This window comes from Lonchura striata, chromosome Z, assembly GCF_046129695.1.
Source record: "Lonchura striata isolate bLonStr1 chromosome Z, bLonStr1.mat, whole genome shotgun sequence".
Lineage (NCBI taxonomy): Eukaryota > Metazoa > Chordata > Aves > Passeriformes > Estrildidae > Lonchura > Lonchura striata.
In genome coordinates this window covers 10439578-10461225 of record NC_134642.1, presented here as the reverse complement: position 1 = coordinate 10461225, position 21648 = coordinate 10439578, and the positions used below count along the sequence as shown (strand labels likewise).

General features: G+C 38.3%; 1 protein-coding gene across 2 annotated transcripts; it reads left to right on the top strand.

The window, feature by feature from the left end:
- The first annotated feature begins 954 nt into the window (after positions 1 to 954).
- On the top strand, positions 955 to 19917 carry HABP4 (hyaluronan binding protein 4). 2 transcript variants are annotated; one of them, XM_021534709.3, is made up of 7 exons: positions 955 to 1294; positions 6846 to 6993; positions 7788 to 7940; positions 9951 to 10034; positions 16612 to 16780; positions 18337 to 18513; positions 19518 to 19917. In XM_021534709.3, the coding sequence occupies exons 1-7, from the start codon at positions 994 to 996 to the stop codon at positions 19572 to 19574; spliced, it is 1089 nt and encodes a 362-aa protein (XP_021390384.2). In that variant the 5' UTR covers positions 955 to 993; the 3' UTR covers positions 19575 to 19917. The 2 variants fall into 2 exon arrangements, with proteins under 2 accessions (XP_021390384.2, XP_031363314.2); XM_031507454.2 differs by lacking the exon at positions 19518 to 19917 and having other exon boundaries at positions 18337 to 19107.
- The last annotated feature ends 1731 nt before the right edge of the window (positions 19918 to 21648 follow it).

The window sequence follows — 21648 nt, the reverse complement described above, 5'->3', positions numbered from 1 at the left end:
AAATTAATTTCAAAAGAAGGTGGTATATACAGTGAAGCTATCATGATAGAGGAAATGTTAGTTTCACATGAACGACTGGAATAAAGACAGCCTCATCACAAAAATCAAGACTGCAATCGCCATTCTTTGGGCAATTGTGGCTGAAGGGCTAAGATTTTGTTGTCACTGTGGCTGATAAAAGAGAGAAGCGCCCGCCCGAAATATCAGTGCCCAGAGAAATATCATTTTTCCTCTGCGGAAAAATGCCTTGATGAGTCTCCTGGCATGTCACTATTAGCCATATTTATTGAGACATTTTTATTTTGAGGCAGCAAAAGTAGGCCCAGAACAGTGAGCAGCTGACAAGGCGTGCTGCACTAAAACCCGTCACCACGGCGGCTTAGTGACGGATGGGAGCCCCATCCCGGGTTTCGCTGGACGGAGCGGGGCTACCCTGGGGAACTCCCAGCGCAGGGAGCGCCTCTTTCGTTGGTGTCACTTGTCAGAGGATGCAGGTTGTACCAAAAGACCCGCGGCGACACCGCTGTGCCGGCGCCACCCTCGAACCGCGGCCGCCACACAGCGTCCCCGCACGGGGCGCAGCCGGGGCGGCGGGCCGCGCACCAGACGAATAACAGAGCGGCGCACCGCATTGGTCAGCGGGTGTGATTGACAGCTGCGACCCTGCGCGGTAATTGGCCGCAGCTGGGCACAAGGGGCGGGGTGAGGCGGAGCTCGGCGCCGGGATTGGCCGATCTGTTGCTCGCGGTCGCGCGTGCCGGCTGTGGGCGGGCTCGGCCGCGCTTAAAGGCGGCGGGTGCGCTGTGGGAGCGCTGGGGAGCTCCATTGGCTGCAGCGGCCTGGCCGGGGCGGGGCCGCGCCAAGGTGCGGCGGGGCCGGGCCGGCGCTGCCGCCGCTCTCGCCCGGCGGTGCGTGCTGTCGTTTCGGCCTCGCGCCGAAACAACCTCGGGGGGCAGGGGGGCGGTCGGGGGAGGCGAGGCGGCCGCGCGGATTATGACGGGGCTGCTGGGCAGCCCGGTGGGTGCCGTCATGCAGGAGAGCATCGCGTGCTCCGTCGCCAATCGCTTCTGCTACCTCCTGGACGACGCGTCGGACCCGTTCGACGTCCTGCGCGAGGTCGAGCGCCTCCGGCAGCAGCGGAAGAAGCGCGGCGAGGCGGCGGCCGGCGGCGGGAGAGCCGCGCCCGGCGGCCGGGCGGGCGGCGGCAGGAGGGAGCCGCAGAAGGAGCCCCAGAGGGAGCGCAAGCAGCCGGGGAGCTGCCCCGCAGCCTCCCCCGCGGCCCCGCCGCAGACAGGTAGGCGGCGGGGCCGCGGCGGCCGGTTCGGGAGGGAGGGAAGCGGTCCCGGCGCCGCGGTGCCCGGTGCGGGTCCCACGGCGTGGGGGCTCCGCGCTTCGCCGACCTCTCGCAGCCCTGGCGTGGCGGGGGAGCGCTGTCACAGCAGGGATGAAAAATCCTGGCTCGTGGTGGGGTCATTGTGGTGAACGCACATGGAGGTCCCCTCAGAGAAAGCAGTGATGCTTGGGCACGGTCCCGACGCGGTATTGCCGAGCACTCTCTGCCCATAGGGCCTTTGAAGATGTTAATGAAAACTTTAGCAATATCCCCAAGAGACAAGTGCAAGAGTGTCAACTTCGCTGCGGCATCGGCAGCTTTCAAGTTGGTTTAGCAGCCCTGTTGCTGCCTTTCGTTGCTTGTCACCCTGGACAGTATCCTTCAGTGTCTGAAGTTTCCAGGCATGATTTCTTGGTACCTGTGAGTTTTCTGGCCTTTCAGTGTCTCCAGGGATCTGCACTGATTTTGCCTTGATTTGAGCCTTTGAATAAATCTTATTTCCTGGGGTAACTCTTCAGCAGGTGCTCAGGAATGGTCAGCTGATAGGTTCTGATGTGTAATACTGCTTGAGAAAAGAGGGAGTCAGTTGGCTTTGTACTAAAATGTCTGTCACAGTCCTCTTCGCAGCTGGAGGCTTTGTGGGCTATAGCTTCTTGCATTTGGAGCTGATTGCTAGACTTAGTCTGGTTGTTACTACTCACCCGGTATTGAGCTTCAGGTTGCTGGATTCAGTATCAAAAGTATCTTAGAACTGGTGGATTGTTTCCAAATATTGAGAATCTTTTGCGCAGAAGATGTGCAAGGGGTTTACATCTCAATCCTTTTGAGTTGTAAATTCTTATTCTCCTGCAGGAAGCAATGAAGCCTAACACATAATCTATTGTTGTTTTCTTCCTCTAGTAAAAGCTCCCGTTAAACTCACAGTAATTGTACTGTGTGTTTTAATGCCCTAGAAAAAGGTCTTTGAATCGAGGTTGTTGCTCCAAGTTATTGCCGGTGCTGCCAATTCTGTTGCTTAGGCTTAGAGTCCTACACTTTAAACAGCAGCACTTACTTGATTCATTTTTAGCAGTTTGTGGAGCAGAGAATCTTTCAATGCTAAATATGTGCTAGGTAGGGAGCACCTTTGTAAAGGAAGATATCAACAAGTAATCACTGTCTTTGTGGGCAGTTATATGAAATTAATCTTTCTCAGATTTCTCTGCAGTTGTGTGACTTAGTCTCCTGAAACTAATGTTTAGACTATAACAGCTTATTTTATTTAAGGTTGCTTTACTGTGGTTGTCAATGGCAGTTGAAGGAGTCTGTTTAGTGAACAGCAAAATCTCAAATTCTCATGAAAGAGTCCTTGAACAAGAACTGGCTGGTTATCAGTAACTTACCACGGTAGGATGTGATGCGTGCTATCACGTGAGCATGGTAGTATGTGAAGGCCATCCTTTACCTCCTGCTTGCTGATAAGTGTCTCCATTCTTGGCAATACACAGTGGCCCTGTGATGTGTCTTTGATTATTCTCTGCAAGCTTGGTGTTAAGAAATCTCTTTTCTCATACAGAGACAACAGGCGTGTGCACCTTGTTTTAATTTCCTGATAATTTGAAATGGAGAAAAGACTGCTGACTATAGTACCCTTAGTGAAAGGACATTAAGATCTATTTAAAGAAGAGTTATTTCTCTTCTATATTTAAAAACACACTTTCTTCTTTAAACATAGCATCTCTTTGGGATTTTGTGTGTTTGTCTTGGGCTTGTTAGGAAGTAAAGACTATAAAAGTACAGTGCCTAAGATGTTAAACCAGTGTGGATAGTCAAGACGTGGTCTTGACTGTGTGTTCTTCCTTTGAATGTGCTGTCTTAGCCAAGTCTGCTCTGAATGGCAGAGAACCCTCTGAGTTAGGGTAAATACACAAGTGATGATGTAGCTGATAAATGTTAAGTAAGTGGCATGTTGAGAGAAAAATCTTGCATTTTTTTGGAAGAGAGTGGGTCAGCTCTCTATTGGGGCTGTACAAAGTTAGTTTGTTACATAGGGTTCAAAACTTCTGTATTTTATATAAGATCTCATCTTGACAGTTGAGAATGACCAACCTCTAGGGAACGTCCTTGTACTCTCACAGTTTGTCATGAAGCTTATAATAACAGATGCATTGTTAGAAGAGTGCACCTCTCCTTAGGGAAATATATTGATTAAAATTACTAAGCTGTTAAACTAATTTCTAAACTTTTAGTAAAAAAAAAAAAAAAAAAAGAAAAACAACATACCAAACTTAAGACTTTGTTTCTAGATTTTCTTTGTGATTTCCCTTCTCCGATTATGGGCATAACTACCTCTAACTTAATTCTACTTATTAGTAATTAAACACCAAAAAATAGCATCTAGACCGATCTGAACAGCAGAATGAGATTCTGGTAGTATTACAGTTGAAATGATAGAACTCACTGTGTTGTACTAGTGTTCTTGGAATCATCACAGAACAAGGTTGAAACGCTATGCTGGAAGGATGGTCTGGTCCAACCTTTTCTAGGAAAGGCAGCCTTCAAGACCCCTCATCTGCTGTCTTGTCCAGTTACAGTTTGAAAGCCTAGTTTGATGGGGGCTTAGCCCTGAGAAGGTTGCTTCAACATAAGGTAGCGCCAGAAAGAACTTCTTAACAAAGATGAACTCTCTTCTTGTGCAACTTGTCCCCACTGTAGCCACTCATTTTCATGTGGCTCCTTGTGAAGAGAGCCTTCAGCCTGATCATCTTCATTAACCCTTTTTTGGACTCCTCCAGACTGTTTTATCTAATTGCTAGAGTATTTGCTTTTATGGACTACAAAACGACTTAAGTTTCATGATTTTTGTTTTATTCTAGTATTATTTCTTAAGCACATTCAATCTGTAAAAAGGGTCTTTAGACTCAAAGCACACCTAGTCTTATATCTTGTAATATATGAAGTTTTACAGTAGTCAGATTTTTTTGTGGTATTTAATGTTTGAATGAAAAGGTTAGTCACAAAGTTCTAGAAGATAGTTTTGGTTTTTTTTTTTAATGTAATTCTTCACTGAGTTTTTCAAAGCAGGTTTTACTAAATTTCTAGACATATTTTCAATTTGAAGGAAACCTCCTGAGAGGACTTTGCTAGGTAATGTAATACTTTGACCTTTAGAATCCAAACTATTTATTATGAAATGGCACAACTGTAAGGAGACGACTCTTTACGCTTTGTTTCTTATGGATAAAATGGACTCCTATTTCATTGTCTACCAAAACAAACTTTTGACCTTAAAGCTGTATTTTTTCCTCTTCTGCTGACTGTTGTTTTGTGATTTTTAGACTGTATTAGCTGAGGATTTGGGTAAAGGCTGGTTTTTGGTATTGCAGCTCTTGTAATTGCACCACTTGATGTTAACTGAGTTCATTCTTACCACAGTGACCAAACTGCATTTGCCAGCTCTTTATTCAAAAGACCCAGTTGCAGTGCTTGCAACTTTACCAGTCTAGGAAAATTAAATTTGTTGATCATGCAGTAATACTCTCTGTTCTTTTGAAATCTCTAAATCTTTGTTGCTAATACTTGTAAAAGGTTTTTTTTTTTTTTTCTTTCATATACCTATGATGACTCTGGTAACTTTCATATATAGTTTCTAAATAGTTTGCTTTTGAGTTTTTAGCTTTTCCAGTAGCAAGTTATGTGTACACACTTATTAAAAACATTTCTCTAGAAAGTCATCTAAGTGCTGCAGTGTTAGCAAAACTAATACTAATAGTGAAGTATTGTGGGGAAAGTGAAAACTACTTAACTATATTTGCTGTAAGTATGATCTAGAGTTTTAACAATATCTTGTAAAACTGAGTTTTTTTTTCTTTAGCACTGTCTAGTTCTAGTACCTGGTAATTTTAGTATTTACAGATTCTTTCCCTCTGATAATAGCTCATCTGCTGCTTCTGGGGAAAAAGCTAGGTCTGTTGAAACACAGATCTCTGCTCTGATTCCTCAGTTTAGAAAGTAAAGTGATAGGCAGCTCAGCCAGCAGACTGGGCTGATGCTGTAACAATCCAGGAAAGCCGTGGTGAAGTGGAGAACGGTGGGAGGGACACATATTCAGGTGAATGCAGATTACGGATGTAATTTTAAGACACAGAAAAACAGCTTTAAAGAGAGACTAAACTAGGTAGCTAGGAAAGAGTGATCTTCAGTTTTCAGAATTGTTTGCAAGGCCTCAAGAATGTGATCCACAGAATTCCAGAACTTTTTCTTGGTGTGGTTTTGAAGAAAGCTTGCCTACTAGATTATGTAGACAAGCAAGCAGACAAAATTGGGGTGTATTTGGAGAGGCAGTTATTAAGCAAGCCTTCAGAGTGTACCCCAGTTCTTTAATTTATTATGTCGGTGATATACAAGATGGCTTATGCTTTCTCTTGATTTTGTTGCCTTGTTTTATTGTTCCCCAAAGTGTAGGTGGCCCTTGAGCTCTGTGAATCAAACTGAGGACGTACACATCTGTGCTAGGACACACACATAGCAGAGGATTAAGATTGTAGAATTTGTGCTATCACTGCTGCCAAGCTCCAGTTTGGTTTGCACTTACATGCAGAAGTGAAAGTTGAACTGTCTTTTTGAACTGATTCACAAGCGGGTCACTTGAACTTCTTCCCTAAGGGTGACTTCTCCTACTAGAGAGGTACAGGTGTTGCATACTGCCTTGATCCACTACTTATTTCTGTCAAACTATTTCATACAGGTAGTAAGTGTCATAAAAACATCTTTAATTAGTCTTTCTAGTGTTTAAAATCCATCTGCAGTAAATGAAACCACCTGTTAGAATCAAAGTGAAATAGCCTGGTACTCGAATTGGAGTAGAACAGACAGCTCCATCCAGTACACTCAGTGCTGCTGACATGTAATGCACTGACATGTCTAGCAAGAGGACTTGTGTTGAAGTCCTTCTAAGCAGTACTGGGTAATAAAATGAGAAACTTATATTTTTTTGCCATTATTTTGCTAGTTTGAAGGAGCTCTTTGAATCTCAAAGTGAAATTGAGGTTAATACTAAGTACTAGGGATGGATGTGTCTAACTACTGTATTCTTGCCAAAGGAGTCTTTTTATAATAATGATGCTTCTGATGGCCAGCGATAAAGGATCAAAAATTATAACACCATAGTCTTCTATGCATTGTTCTGCATTCAGATCCAAACAAAATCATTAAAATGAGGCCAGAAATTAGTAGAAAATTTTTCCACAGCAAGAGTCCAATTTAGAATTAGTTCTGTAACTTGTGAGCAAAATGAGATTTTTCTTTAGACTATCTTTTCTGGAAATCTACGACTGTGTCAAAACCCATAGTATTTTGCAGGTTCATCAATACAGAAGGTAAAATAAGTATGTGTCTTTCAAAGAAACAGTGTCTGGCAACATTAGCTGTAAGGACTTCTAATATCTTGGTGGACTTGGGTTTGGACAGTGGTTTGGTAACTGCAATTGTGTTACTGTTGAGCTGTCAGTAATCCCTGCGTATGTTTGTGTAGGCTCAAAGCAAGTACCCAAGCAGGGAGAAGAACAAGCGTTCAGTAACAGAGAAACAGAGGGGAGACAGAACAAAACTGAATGGAGAACATATTTCAGGGAATACCGTCCCTATGGAGCACAAAGACAAGTGGAATTCTCAGTGGAACGGTATGTATCCTGCAGAGAGAACTAAGGTCCTGCACAGAGGATCTGTGCATTATTACTGTGCAGGTTTTTTGCAAGACTCCTTGCTTCATGCCTGTCAGAGCTGTAGTTCCAGCTTCCTGGGGGGTTGAATTGGTGGTACATTTTTGTTGAATGTTAGAAATACAAGGCAAAACAGAAAAATGTAAAGTTCTGAAAATGTAACCCCTAGTCAGCAGTGTATTTATAATGTTAGTTTCTGAGCTCACATATCAAGCTTTGCAGAATATGTAGGAGGTTGCAAACGGGAACTTACTGCTTGGACAGTGAATGGATATTGATCTTGCTTTCTTTGTAAATACTAGAATATTCCACCTAAACCCTCAGTGCTTCAGAATGTGACTGTTCTTACTTTATACCTCAATAGTTGATATTTAACAAGTTGTCTGAAATTTTTAGCAGTTGCATATAAATATGGGTTTAGATGGTGGAAATATTACATGATGAAGTGGTAAGGATTTGACAGTTTTATTATGTTTTCTTTAGTTTCTGTAATGTTTTCAGTGTTAATAATTGCTTTTCTTTCTGTTTCTGTGTGCTGTAATAATTCCTCTAGTGTTCAGTTTGTGTGCATTTTCAATAACAAAACCAAAACAAGCTGAAGTGTGTGCTGTAAAAAAATACACTCTATAAATTGTGCTGTAACTGTTATATACTGGTTTGTTCCATAGCTGCACAAACATAACAGTATGAATTTTTTTTCTTCTTGTTAAATGTTCCATAAAAACAAAAGTTCTGACTAATTACCTTCTTCTTAGACCAGTGGAAAGATTAGACTATGAAAGACCAATAAGAGGCCGTGGTGGGGGAAGAGGCAGAATGAGAGGTAGAGGAAGAGGTGGTGGATTAAATGGAAGTTTTGACCAAAGAAGAAAACGAGAACCTGAAAGACAAAGTGGGAATGATAAAACGTAAGTGTTCTGTGTGCTGTTTCTTACTTGGTATAGAAGTAACTTACAGTCAGCACTGCAGTGCAGTCTTTTATGTTTTCTCTTCCCTTCCATAGCCAGGTTGGCTGGCAAAATGTCAGCACTGGTTTTAGTTTGAGGTCATAAAAAAAGGAAAAATCCTCTTAAACTCATAGAATTGTTTTTCTCTCTAGAGGTGTGAAAGCAGATGACAAAAAGGTATGGGTGGAGCTCGTAACTGCAGAGGCATGTCATATATGTGTGCCCATCATAGATGATAATTTTCTGTGGCCTATGTTAGATCATAATTTTCATCAGTTTCATGTCCCGTTTTGAGCTTTATAAGCATTGCGTTCTCTTATTGTTGTAATTAATGTAATTTTACATTTTTTTAACTTCTTCATGATGGTAAGATTAAATTGAAGCAAAGGAATGATGATGTTTGTTCACCTAAGACAGCCAGAATCTTTTAACTGGAGCTGAGTTGTCTTTTAATGGAAATAAGTTATTACTTTTTTCAATAGTCAAGTACATCGTACTCTGGTATTTAATGGAATTGCTTCAAAATGCTAGTTCTAAGATTAAAACTCTGTTACTGGGCTTAGTCTTTTCTGGAGTTTTATGGATAGTTTCTAAATTGCAAAACTGTAGTACATTTCAGTGTAGTTCTGAAGGTAATATTGAGTTGACTGTACCATGGAAGTACATTTTAAAGTGCTAGAAAAATCAGTAGAAAAATGTGATTAATGGCCACTTTGAAGTAAAAAAACCCCAGGACTTTTCTGTTCAGTTCTGTATATCTCTTAGGGTACTGATTTCTGTTCAGATTTGTAAAATTTCACTGATTATGTTGGTGTTTGTTCATTCTTTGCACCTAGCAATACATTTATATTTCCAGTAGCTTTTGCTCTCATATACATCTAGAACTCTTTCATTGAAGGCTGATAAAGGATTGAGAAAAAGCAGTGCCTTGAACTTACAGCAAATATATTTGGCCACATACACATGCATTGACAAAATTGTTTTAAAAATAAAATTTTATTTAAAAATAAAATATAATTTTAAAACTTAATGGATTCAGACAATCATGCTAAAAATTTGAAAAATGCTAAAAGTTCAAAAAATATAGCCTTGATGTTTACTAGTTTTTGACTCTTGATATTCCAAATTCTTCTGAAAAATTGTATTAACTTCTCTCCCTCCTACAGAATTTCATATTAAGAGTAGATTGGTTAGGTACCCTGGATTTTCAAAGGATAAGCTAGGTTAACATTGTTCTGAACTGATAGTACAAAACTAGCTTGCAGAAATCTGTGTTCTATAGGACATCAGGGAAGGCTTCATAAACTTAAAAGGTATTTATTGGCCCTTACATATTTTCTTCCTAGTTAAGGTTTTTTTTGTTTAGTTTTATTTTCAATTCAATAGTACCAGAACTTAGACCAATGTTTTCCTGTGATGTGGTAGAACTGACACAAAATTAAAGGTCTCTGAAGCAATCTAAGAGCATGTCTGTGTCGTAATTGTGCTAATAATGCATTGAAGCTAAAAGGTGTTAATTTTAAATATGTATGCCTGCTACTGGAATGAAATTAGGTTTCTGCTGTCATTTGACAGTGAATTAAAGTTCACGTTATAGAAAATACAAACTTCAGTTATTTAAAAGAAGCAAAAAGACAACACCAAATGTCAGTGTTATATTGACAACTAATACTAATCATGGTTAGTATTCATGATTAAATTATTTCATCTTCATACATGCTTTATTCCTTTTTGAATGAAATAGGTTTTTTCCCAATATTCCCAAAATATGCTCATTTTGTTAGTTGCTTAGTAGAACTTTTTGCTTATGATCAAAGAGTTTTCTCTTTTTTCTCTTCCTCCACCCCCCCCACCCCCCCGCCTCCTTACCAAGGAATTCTGGTCAAAGAAGTAATGTATTGATTTGTTTTTTTTCCAGTGTGACTCATGAAGACTGTGGTTTTGTTTTGGCTTGTTTGCTTTCTGTTTTAGGGGGAAGGAACAGACTGCATCTGTGGAGGAGACCGTGGAAACTCTTGAACAGCCAGGGACACCTGAAGGACAGCCTCTGAGCAAGTACAGTCAGACAAATATTTTCTTTCTAAATGCAAAGGAAACAATTAACTCTTACTGATGTACTTGTATTGAGGGGCACACTTGAAATGTGAATGGTGAAATTTTGCTAGTGCATTTATTTAAAAATAGAAAAGCTTAGTTTTGTATTTGTGAGTATGGAAGATATATCCCTAATTCCTAAAGCTTGATTTTTACAGTTGAAGATTGCATTTAAATGCACAGTGATGCTTAACTTCCTAGGATTTGGTGATAATTTAAGGAGAAACTGCATACTGTGTTTTACCTTTTTAACTTTTCTAATTTGTAGAAGCTACCATGCTTTTTGATGTTCTTTGACAACAGGTATTCGAGGTGCCCATGCAATTGTACAAACACATTTAAAATACACTGATCTACTATTAAGTTTGTATTCACCAATCAGTAATATCATGTAGATATCATCTATTCGTGAGAGGCCATGGTAGAACTTGGAAAAAATTTCTGAAAATACAGTGATTCTTAGAGTAGAGAAACTGAAAGAGAAGTGTGCCCATTGTGTTCTGGCTTTCATTCTAATTAGTGTCATAGCAAATAAATGAACCCTGGCTTAAGAAAAATAACTGGACAGTCTTGTCTAAGTAAGAGATTTAAAGAAAACTTAAATAGCATGTGGTGTATATCTCCTAATGAGTGAAAGATGTCAGTGCAGTATGTCAACCTCTTCTGTTGCTGTGAAACCTTTTATGCTTCATAAAGCAGCTCCAAATGTTAGTGATATGGGTTCATTTATTAATTATAAAGCTAATTAGAGTACAAAACCTGTTTTATATGTTTTATAGGTTGTTTAAGCCACTAAGAAGTTCAGTTGAGAGAACTTAAATTCTTTTGATTTTAAGATAGGTTTTAATATATAGCTAAAGGTGTATACACATGGGGAAATATGTCTTTGAATGACTTAGGACTGAAAAAATGTTTCTAGGCTAAGTTAAATCAGATGGGCAGTGTAGGTACACTGGCAAAAATGCACTGTATTAGCTAAATATGAAAATAGTTACTCAGCTTTTTAAAAATTTTGATTTTGTCAGTTTCTTGTACCTTTGCTTATTTCATGCCTGTACTTGTTTCTACTTCAATTCAAGCTCTTTGTAGATATGTCTCAATATCTGTTCATTGTAGAGCTTAAGGCATGAGAAGTGTATATGGTGGAAAAGGCCTCTGTCAGAATTTGCCTATTATCTTTAACTCTTTCATCTTAGAGATCACTAGGTATTCAGTCAGACTGGGAGCCTTCTGGAGATTTTACTCCCATTTGTATTTTTTTTTTGGAAAGATTAATTTAGGTATAGTCCACTGAAATTCAAATTATTCAAAAAAGTAACCTAGAAGTACAAAATTCTGCACTCCTTACTCTTTTCAGGGCAATAAATACTGTCCCAAAGGCTTACAAATCTATATACAAAACATAAGTAACATAAATCTCCCTGTGCTTACCTTTTGTGGGGCTGTCAGCTTGGTGACCCCATGTATTTTAAAACACGAGACATTATGTGAATAGTGCCTAGGTCATTAGGCATGGTTGTATGGCATACACCTTAACAAGATGGAATTGTTGTTATTTTAATGTTTAAAAGCAAAATCTGGTAGGATATGGTGTTCAGGCTTCAGGATGTATTTAAATGTCTTACATGCTTAGGTTGTCCCTGCTATTTAGATAACACAAATTAGGCTACCTTCTGCTTTTGTAACAGCCTCAATATTATACAGGGTTGTGTGTTTGCTTGGGCTGCTGCTAGAGTCATTCTCATTTTGACACTAAAATGCAGTGTCTGCAAGGAAACCATTTCTTTTTTACTGCTTTCTTGCAGTTATATGCTTGGATTGAGAAAGAGTTTGAAGACTTGGTTTTGTTTCATCTCTCATTTTCTTTCTAGTCTTAAATGTTTCCCTTTTCCAATTGTAAGTAAAAAAAGGTATCCTTGGAAGTTGGGAATAACCAGTCTGCTTGAGGATGGTATGTAGTTTTCTGATGTGGTACTGGCTACTTTCCATGGAAAAGAAGTTCTATGGACTTTTGTGACTTATGTGCTCTTTTCTTTAGGACTCTGTTTTGCCATTCCTGAGCTTCAATTTGCAAAGTATAGCAGGTTAAGAGTTTCTTTAATACTTGTAAACATCAAGGTATTTTTTCCCATATCCGCAAATCTTCTTGAGTGTATCAGCAATGTTTATCTGTAGTTATATCATCCCAAATTGCATGCTCATATAGGGCTTTTTTTTGCTGCAAAAGCAAAACTTAACCTCAACCCTGTATAAAATACACAGGTAGTGGACAAGTTTAAACTTTCCTCACAACTGCTTTTGGTTGAACTTTTCTTCACAGTTCAAGCAATGTAACACACTTGTGTTGAGCAATTCAAATTAGGGTTTTTTTTGTTTTATTCAGTACAACACATGGGCTAATAAATTCCTGTTCCTAAAGGTGTTTTTAGAGTTTGTATTAATCTTGTGGTGTTTTCTTACATTTTTTTTTCTCACATGATAATTTTCCTTTTTGGTGGAGCTGTATATCATATTGGTTATGTATTAGGAAGCTTTAACAATTTATCTTCAAGATATTTTAGCTATTTATTTTATTTGTTTATTTTTGGTTGTTGTTTATTTTTTGTTGCTGTTGAATGGCATAAAATTGTTCATAGGTCAGGCCAGAGCTTCATAAGTATTTGACTCGGTGTTTTTGTTCCATAGTAAGTTTGTACGATTGTTGTTTGGTCTTGCCTTGCTTAACTTTAAAGTTTTATATAGCTGGTGATAATGCTCTTGTAAATAATGTTTAGTGGGAAAGCTTCTTGTCATTGACTTCTTGATAAAAGCTGGCTAAGCATTTGCTTTGTGCAGCTGAATAATACAAAAACTGATCTGAGAGAGACTTGCTGTCATTATTTTTAATATGAAAATAATAGCTGAATAGATGAGCTAAATGCCATTTCTTTCAATTTTCTTTCCTTCTGGTAAAAAGAAAAGGTATTTTGTTTTACTGTATGCACTGTAATTGAGGCATAGTTAAAGGGTTATTATCATCCACTGGAGACACTGAAGCAGTAGGAACCATCACTGAAGGCTCTCATTTAGTGATTTGGTAAGACTTAGATTGTGTATTCAGTTTGTCCATGTCCAGAGGTTGTGCTTAGTTGTCTGGCATTGTTCTGTAAGCATGACTGCTGGTGTGCCAAGGAGCTTATTAATTTGATTAATGAAGATGCACTCCAAGCAGTTACTAAAAATGAATAACTTAGAAGGTAGAGAGTAATGCACAGAATGCACTTCCTCAGCACAGAATGCTGGCTTGGTGCCCAAAGCAACTTGCTGCAATTAGGTTTCTGTCCAAAATGTGATATGCAAGTTTTTGTTGCTGTGCTTCACTCATAGGTGTTTCCCCTTGGGAGTCTTGACATCCTAAAACAAATTTGTGCTGCTAATAACCTAGCAATTAAAACCATCCTTTGGAGTAAAAACCAAACTCGTACTTTGCAGTTGAAAAAACCAAATATTTGCAATGTAAATCTGCAAGTATTTCCTTTGAAACTGGCAAGTGGATGTTTTTGATGTATGTATACTTTCCAAAGCAATAACTCTGGTTAGATTAAGTTGCTGTGTGGTCAAATGTCCTCATGTTATCTTATGATCATAGCAATTTAGACTTGAAAAGGGTCTTTTGGGTCCAAGGCATGGCCAATTTTAATTGTTGCTTCTGATACCTGTCTAGTTGATTTTAATGTCCCCTGATGTTCTTTCTAACTTAGAAAATTAGAAGCTGCTATGTTAGGATTTTTTTTCTTGGATGTCTTGCCTTAATGTCATGGATATACAACACTTTTTTAGCATTATGTATATTTCCTTTGCACATCTTTAAAGGCTTCCCATTGCACATCATGTGTTTTAGACTTGTGTCTTGCAGTGCTGTTGTGGACTTCTCACCTGTTCCCATGTAGAAGATGTTATTCAGCTGAGATGTTGTTGCACCCCACCAGCAATAACATCTGATGCAAACAAAACTGTTCATGTGGCTCCTTATCATACACACTATGTTGTTGAAGAAGGAACAGATACTTGAGTGCAGTGCTCCTGCACAATCCAGGGAGTTGAGGTCCCTCCTTCAGAGCCTCTATCTTGTTAGTGGTTCTTTTTGTGTCTGGGTGGCTGATACTTTTGCCTGAGTGTACATATTCCTGGTTGTTTTGGTTGCTTGTTTTCAAAGTCACTGGGTCACTTTAGCATCTCCTACAACTGAATCAGAAGCCATTCAGTATTCTTGAATACTTGCACTATTGCCCTTCTTTTGTGCAATCTTTGTGCCACAGAAAATACAGTAAACATTATTTTACACTGTTAAAATCCCATTCACATTCTTGGTTTTCTTTTGCAAATTAAATATGGATAGCTAGTTCTCAAGTACTTTTTGCTGTCAGTTCTGCATCTCTTGCCAAGGACTGAAACATTCTCTGTAATGTGGTGATTGGCTCATGGGAGAGGCAGGAAAAAACTTCCTAAAGTTCAGATATGCAATTTACTGAGATAGTGGCTTAGGACAAAATTAAATCAGTTTAATAGAGGCACTTTCATTAGTTATGTTTCTCGTTAATTTGTCTATGTGTTTACTAGTAGTCTTTTTTTTAAACACATATTCCCAGAACTGGAGGTTCAGATAATTGATCAAAACTTAATTGCCTTCTTACTCTTGAAGACAATAAATTGAAATATTTTTGGTGCTATGTTCTCTTAGTGCTCTTACAGATGCAACAGTTTCACCAGTATCCTTGTTAGGTAACTCAGTAAACTATATTTTCCCCTAATCATCCTTCTGATACAGTTTCAGATCGTAATGAGCAGGGAACTACAGACTGCTTACCAGTCTTCTAACCTTGAATTTCTGGTCGATAAGGCTGGAATTTTCAAAACAACAGGGCACAAAGGCATGGAGGGATAGGCATGTAGTGCAGGACTTCTGTATTTGTTATTCGTCTGTGAAATAAATTTAGAACTGTGTTAATCCTAAAATTAAAATTAAGGGCTGTTTTAGTGTTAAGTTCTGCTTCTCCCATTCATATGCTGGGTGTTTAGAAAAATACTGTCTAATTTTGACTGGCAAGAAATGAATGCTGTGCTACAGAATTATCAGGTAAGAAGGAGGACCAGGCCTGTTCCCATATAGGCTAGTTCCATAATGTACAGTACCAAAAATGTGTGTATTTCAATGGGCTGCCCATACAACTTTAAAAACAAAATACACACAGTCACTGATTGTCATTTGACTCTGCATCTTTCCATGATAAAAAAGTTCCAATCTGCACCTAATAAACTGCATATTTACATTGAGGAAATTATAATTATTTGGTAGGACTGTGGAACTGTGACTGAATGCGGAAAACCAAATCCATCGTTCTCCTGAGACAGGTTCTAATGAAGGAGCTTTCCAGAAAAGTCATTGTTAGGGAAATATTTAGTAACTTCAACTGCTGTTGTAACACATAACAGTTCTCTATGTAAGGAGAAATGGTTTCTCAAGCATCTTGGAGTAATCACTGTGGGCTTTCCTGTACCAGTCGTGGTATTTGACTTGTTTATGTAGCAGAGAGTTATGGTGATGTAGGAAAGTGTGCTCCCTTGTATGTGATGCTAGTTAGTAGGTAATAGCTTTCTGTAGGTAACACCTGTAGTATTCTAGAAGCTGATGTCCTGGGAGGCCTCTTGTGATCAGCAGCAGAAAAGTGGCAGAAGAGTACTCAAGCATGATCAGTGGAAGAGAAGGTTTTTTTTGCTTATGTATCTTGTCCTATCTCTATGTCTTACAGACATAAAACCTTCTGTCTTTACAGTTCAAAAATATGCAAGGCAACCTCTGATGTATTCCATATGTTTTTCTAGATCACATAATTATTGTACTTAGTGACAAATAATAATTTGACTAGAATTGATCTGGTTTTGCCAAGTCATAAATACCGTCTGTCTATTACTACATCTGACAAAAAATTAAAGGAAGCGTCTTGTGAAATTAACAAAGGAAATGTTAATAATTACCTATAAGATCCTGTGGTGTGATCATCGTATGGTGGTCATTTTTGATGACTGAAAGCTACTCTGAAACATGAATTCATCTCGTATCGTCATTGTGCAGTACAAAGCAATGAAACCATGCAATTAGAGTGTTTTAAAACTGCTGTGTGGTTTGTTTTTTTTTTTTTTACTGTGACTGTATTTGCTAGTGGTAGATCCACTATTAAACTGTAGAGTTAAGTTATGCCAGATCAAAAGGCAGAATGATTTTGTCTAGAATCTAAGTGCTTGAATTCAGGAAGAGACTGGATGAGTACTCATACAGGAAGCTGCAGACAGCATTTGTTCATATGATTAATTTCAAAGAGTACATAAGTATATACTCTATCACATGAAGTTACTGTGGGGAGTAAGTGGAATTGAAAATAATTTGGTGAGAAATATTTTAAATGTTTTGTTTACTATCCTTACTTTGGAGATAAGTGTTCTTGTTTATCCTGGAATATTGCAAGCTAGTGTTTTTTACTCTAAAACTGTAAACTTCTAGAGCTACTGAAGGAGAGCCAATGGAAGAAGTGGTTCAAGAAATGACATTAGATGAGTGGAAAAATCTTCAGCAACGGAATCGACCAAAACCCGAATTCAACATTCGGAAGCCAGAATCCACTGTTCCTTCCAAAGCAGTGGTGATTCACAAGTCAAAATATAGTGATGATGTAAGCATTGCCTCAGGAATTCTGTAAACCTTCCTTTATAGCCAGGGTTAGGAAACAGTCTATTTTTTTTTCTACTAGCTTTAGTATAATTTGAATAGGCAAGAAAATAGTATCTAAGCTTTATCACTGCAATGACATGTGCCCCAAAACAGGCTTTAAACTGTGTCTGATTTTTTTGTCTCACATCATCGCCCCTATTTTCTGTGCAAAGACGTAATATAGGAAGTTTTTCTACCTTATGGCTCAGCTGCTGCCACCTGTACAGGTGTCTAGTAATGCTGCTAGAAAAACTTGGTTTATGAAACTTGGTTTACTATACACTTGTTTTTCTCAGTTTGAGTCCTGTTTAGCTTATTAGCTTGCCAGTATACACTTGCATGTATCTCATTGTACTCTTAGAAATATGAATTTTGGATTTTTAGGGTGTGGCTTTTTTGGGCCTTGCTTCTTAGAACAAATCCTGGAGAGCTTGTGGTGCTGTAATGGTGCTCTCAATTTCCTCTAGATTTTACTCCATAATATTATTTAGATTGAAATTCCATGGAGAGCTACTAGTTCTGAGGAGAGAGGGTAAACTTCTTCAGCTTCTTTCAGGTTCTAGCTTAGATTTCAAATTTTGGGGGTCACAAAAGTATGTGCATACAGTCTAGTACAATGGAATTTTGATCCTTGAAGTCTACATGCATTTATGAATATGTACCTTTTCTCTAGTTATACTATTAACATCAAAATATGCTTAATGACTTGAGATTGAGTCTTCCTTCTTTCTAGTGAGACTTTTTAGGTCAGAGTTGTCATTATCCCCCCTTTCTTATTTGAGAGGTAGTGGTAGGGGTGGGAAGAGTACCTTCCATAAACTGAAGAAAGCATACAGGTATGTTAAAAGTACAAGTTTCTGTTCCTTTTGTCCATAAAGTTTCTGTTCTGGTGGTATCAAGAGAACTTATTAAAGTGAACACAGAACAGAAGGAACTGTGTAATGTAGGCAAGTGAAATCCCTGAATTAGACACTGAATAAATGATTAATAATTGTAAGGGATGAGCTAACATACACTTGATCATTGCTACAGTCTCCCTTAAAGTTATGCTGGGCGGTAGTCTGACATGCACTAGTTACTAGAGCACACAGTTAAAAGCACAGTAATCTCATAGCTGCAGGCATGTAGATGAATACATCGATTAAGTAGATTTGGTATGGCCTTTTTTCCATTACATGGACATAACTATAGGAGTAAGTAGCTTAGGTCTGATGCTCTAGTCTCTTTGAAAACTTCCTAGATTTATATTTCTGACAAACCTCTTCAGTATTATGGAGTTGATACAGAAGCTTTTGTTACCAGGAATCTGAGCTAACAAAGAACTATCCCAGGTGTCTGGGAAGCTGTAATTACCTCATCTGTGTTAAAATCCTGTGCAAGTTAAGGCCCGTCTTCGACTCCAGATGCTATCTTGGTTCATCTGCTGCTTAGTCTGTAATATAAAGTGTGAATGTGTATTTGGGAGGGGGAAAGCTCATACATGAAAAACTGTAGGCTTTAATCAGATCTTCTTTTCAGTTGCAAAAAGAAGACTTTGAAGATAATTCTCATGTCTTTCGAAAACCAGCGAATGATATAACTTCTCAGCTGGATATTAATTTTGGGAGTCTTCCTCGCCCTGGCCGTGGATCAAGAGGAGCACGAGGTGGTCGTGGCAGAAGATTTGAAGAGACAGGATCTCGACCAGAAGTAGTGGTAATGGATTTTGTGGTGGTGGTGTTATTGTTATTTGGGGTTGATTGTTTGTTTGTTTGGGTTTTCTTCCTGTTGTTGATAGTGTTTGTGTGTGTCCTGCCCCTTTCTGTGTGGAATTTTGATTTTGGTTGTGACAGACTTGTTTTTAATTCCTGTCTCATAGTGTGTTGTCCTGCATATTATGTTACTTGAAATTAAATACTGATTCAGGCTCACAACTCTTAAGACATATATTTCAAAAGGTCTGATTACTAGATGCTCTAATGGTAGCTTAAGGAAAGGATGCAATTAGTTTTGATATAAATTGGGAAGTAATTAAAATAACTAAAGACTTGCATCTCTTTGAAAAAAATTGTGTTACAGTAATACTTTGTTAACTAACAGTGAGATCAGTAAATCTTTGATCCTACAGAACAATTAATGTGTTCAATATAACCATTATAAAAAATTTCCACTTACCTTTTCCTTTGGAAGAAAAAAGCATTTGTACACTGGAAAATAGCATCTTTATTCTTCATACTAACAGAAACTTTACTGTGACTAAAATGCTTTAAGATCAGGAACTTTCAGAATAATATGGACATGTTGATGCATTTGTTTTATCTGGAAAAAAGGTTCTTTGTGGTAACAGATCAGAGAGATTAAAACTACAACCCAGTATGGTCAGTAGCTCTGGAATGTAAAAATATAGTAATGCTTCTTCTAAAATACGCCATATTCTGCTTGAGACTGCTTTCATTTGGTGCTGCAGAACTTGTGACCTTCTGGTCCTCTCCAGGGAGCATTATAAAAACATTCACACTGAAAAGAAATTTTAGAAGTCACAAGTTCTGAGATAAAAGCCTTGTGATAATGATGGATACAATTTGAGTAGAAGTAGCATTTAGTAGTAGTAGCATTTGAGTAGAAGAATTAATGCTTTTGAGGGCAAAATACATATACATAGCTGTCAGAAACTTTTGAAATGCATTCATTTTTGTAAGACTTCTTTCCTTCTCTTTTAGGTGCAACTTGTTGCTCCAAATCCTGATGATCCTGAGGATTTTCCGGCTTTAGCTTGAAGACCCATCATGAATGGTGATATTTCAAAGTTGCTTTCTAACTATGAAGTGATCAGTTGTATGCTGGTGTGGATTAAGGAAGCCAGGTTCCTTCTGGAAAGTTGTTTGGATATTTGGTGCTGTCTACTAAAAGAGTTGGGTTCTGGAAATATATACACTGGGATCCTGTCACAGGCTCCAATGTCTGCCTCCATTTATGAAACTTATGGGAAAGCTTATATTACTTCCCTACTAGGCTTCAAGTGAAGTTAAAGGGAAGAGAGTTTAAAAATGTATATATAGAGATTATATCAAGTTCTTCACGACAGTGGTGAAATGTAAACTGTACAACACGATCCACAGCTGGGACTCAATTTCACTGTATATTTGAAAGTAGATTATTTTGGGTGAAGTGTGTATTTCAGACAGTCACAACTTGCAGTTCTTCAGAGTTTCACAAATAAAGAAAAGTGCACATTTGGTTTGGGTTTGAGGTATTATTTTAAGAAGTTAAACTGGTAGGTGAAGCTTTTGCTATTCAGATATAGTCTGGGGAAAAAAAGTGGGGGAGAAAGACCCAAACCCTAAATAACAATTTGTACCCACCAAAAAAAGTGGACATCTCTCTAAATGGAAGTGATCATTAAAATCAAGGCAGCATATGTGCTTTGAATTGACACCTAATCCTAAATTCTACTTAAGTAACAAGATATAGTTTGCAATTACTTTGAAGATTAAGTAAAATAAGAATTTTAAAGACAGAACTAAATTTTTAGGGAAGATTTTAATTTTAGCAGGAGTAACTACAAATGAAAATGTTAAATGCCTTACTAAGAAATTTGTGATGTTGGGGATGAGGTGCAATGTTCTTCCATTGCAGCTTTAACATACTTAAGCCAGATTTTCCGTTCCCTGTCCAAGGGGACATTGAGATTCATTTTGGGGGATATGAGAAAACCAAGAAATTGGTGCCAGAGGTGATGACAGAAAGAAATGAGAGGACAAGTATACTGGACATTTTGGAAGTAGCTGTCAGCCTCACAGGAGTCTTCAAATGCCTGCTCAACTTGACCATGTTCTTTAAATTTACTGGGAAAGAAGACTATAAACCTTTCATGTTTTCCCGTTCTGTGCCTCACTTCTAAGTAGTCTCCTTTGAGAGTAAATAGTGGATGAAACTTAGAAGAAAGAAAGTTTTTCTTTGGAGTAAGCTCTAAGTATACTCACAATCTTAAAAGACTTTTCTCACTGATAAGGCTTTACTCAAATAGGTTTTTGTCATCCTACAAAGACTTTTTCTCTGTGCTCCAAACAGATGGTCTGCAGAGCAGTTCAGCCCAAAGGATATTTTTTTGCATTGTTTAATTGCTTATATAACAATGTGCTATAACATGAGATTTTTTTTACTCTGCAAGAAGTTCATCATAGTGGGATAGAGATACTCTGACTTGCAGTAGGAAGAATGTGCAGAAGCCAAGTGTTGGTGTTAGAGGAACCCATGCTGCTGCTATTTGAGTAACTGAACTAGATGAAATAATGCACACCTCCTTCACTTTGCAATCACAAGGTGTTACTTGAAATCACTGCAGTTTTGATTTACCTGATGCTGCCCTTTTTACAGGTGTTGTTTATTTCTACCAAAAATGGCAATTTAATCAATGTGGAATGTAAGTGATTTTGTCTGTGGGTTTCTTGGAATATTTTGCTTGCTCTTTCTTTCTTGTTCCCATTGGACAGGGAAGAATGTGTCTGAATTTTTATTTATATTTTTACTTGCTGGGGGTGCTTGTATGTGTTGAGATGTGGAGAGCTTTTTTGCAGGGCTTCCTTATATTTTCTGTCATGTTTTGAATGCAGCCTTCTCTTCTACTGACCTGTTTTTGCTAAGGAAAGTGTTCATATACTTAAAAGTAACTCTCCCTTTTTCTTCTAAAAATTTAAATCTTTGCTGTACTGGGCTCAATCTCTTGTGATGCATTCAGTTTAGGTCTGACTGTTCTCTGAGAAGGCTGAATTGTTTTATTTTTCAGTCTCCTTTCTGCTGTTGCAAAGTTACTGTTTATTCCTCTAACTTTGATCTGCCTTTCAAAACACA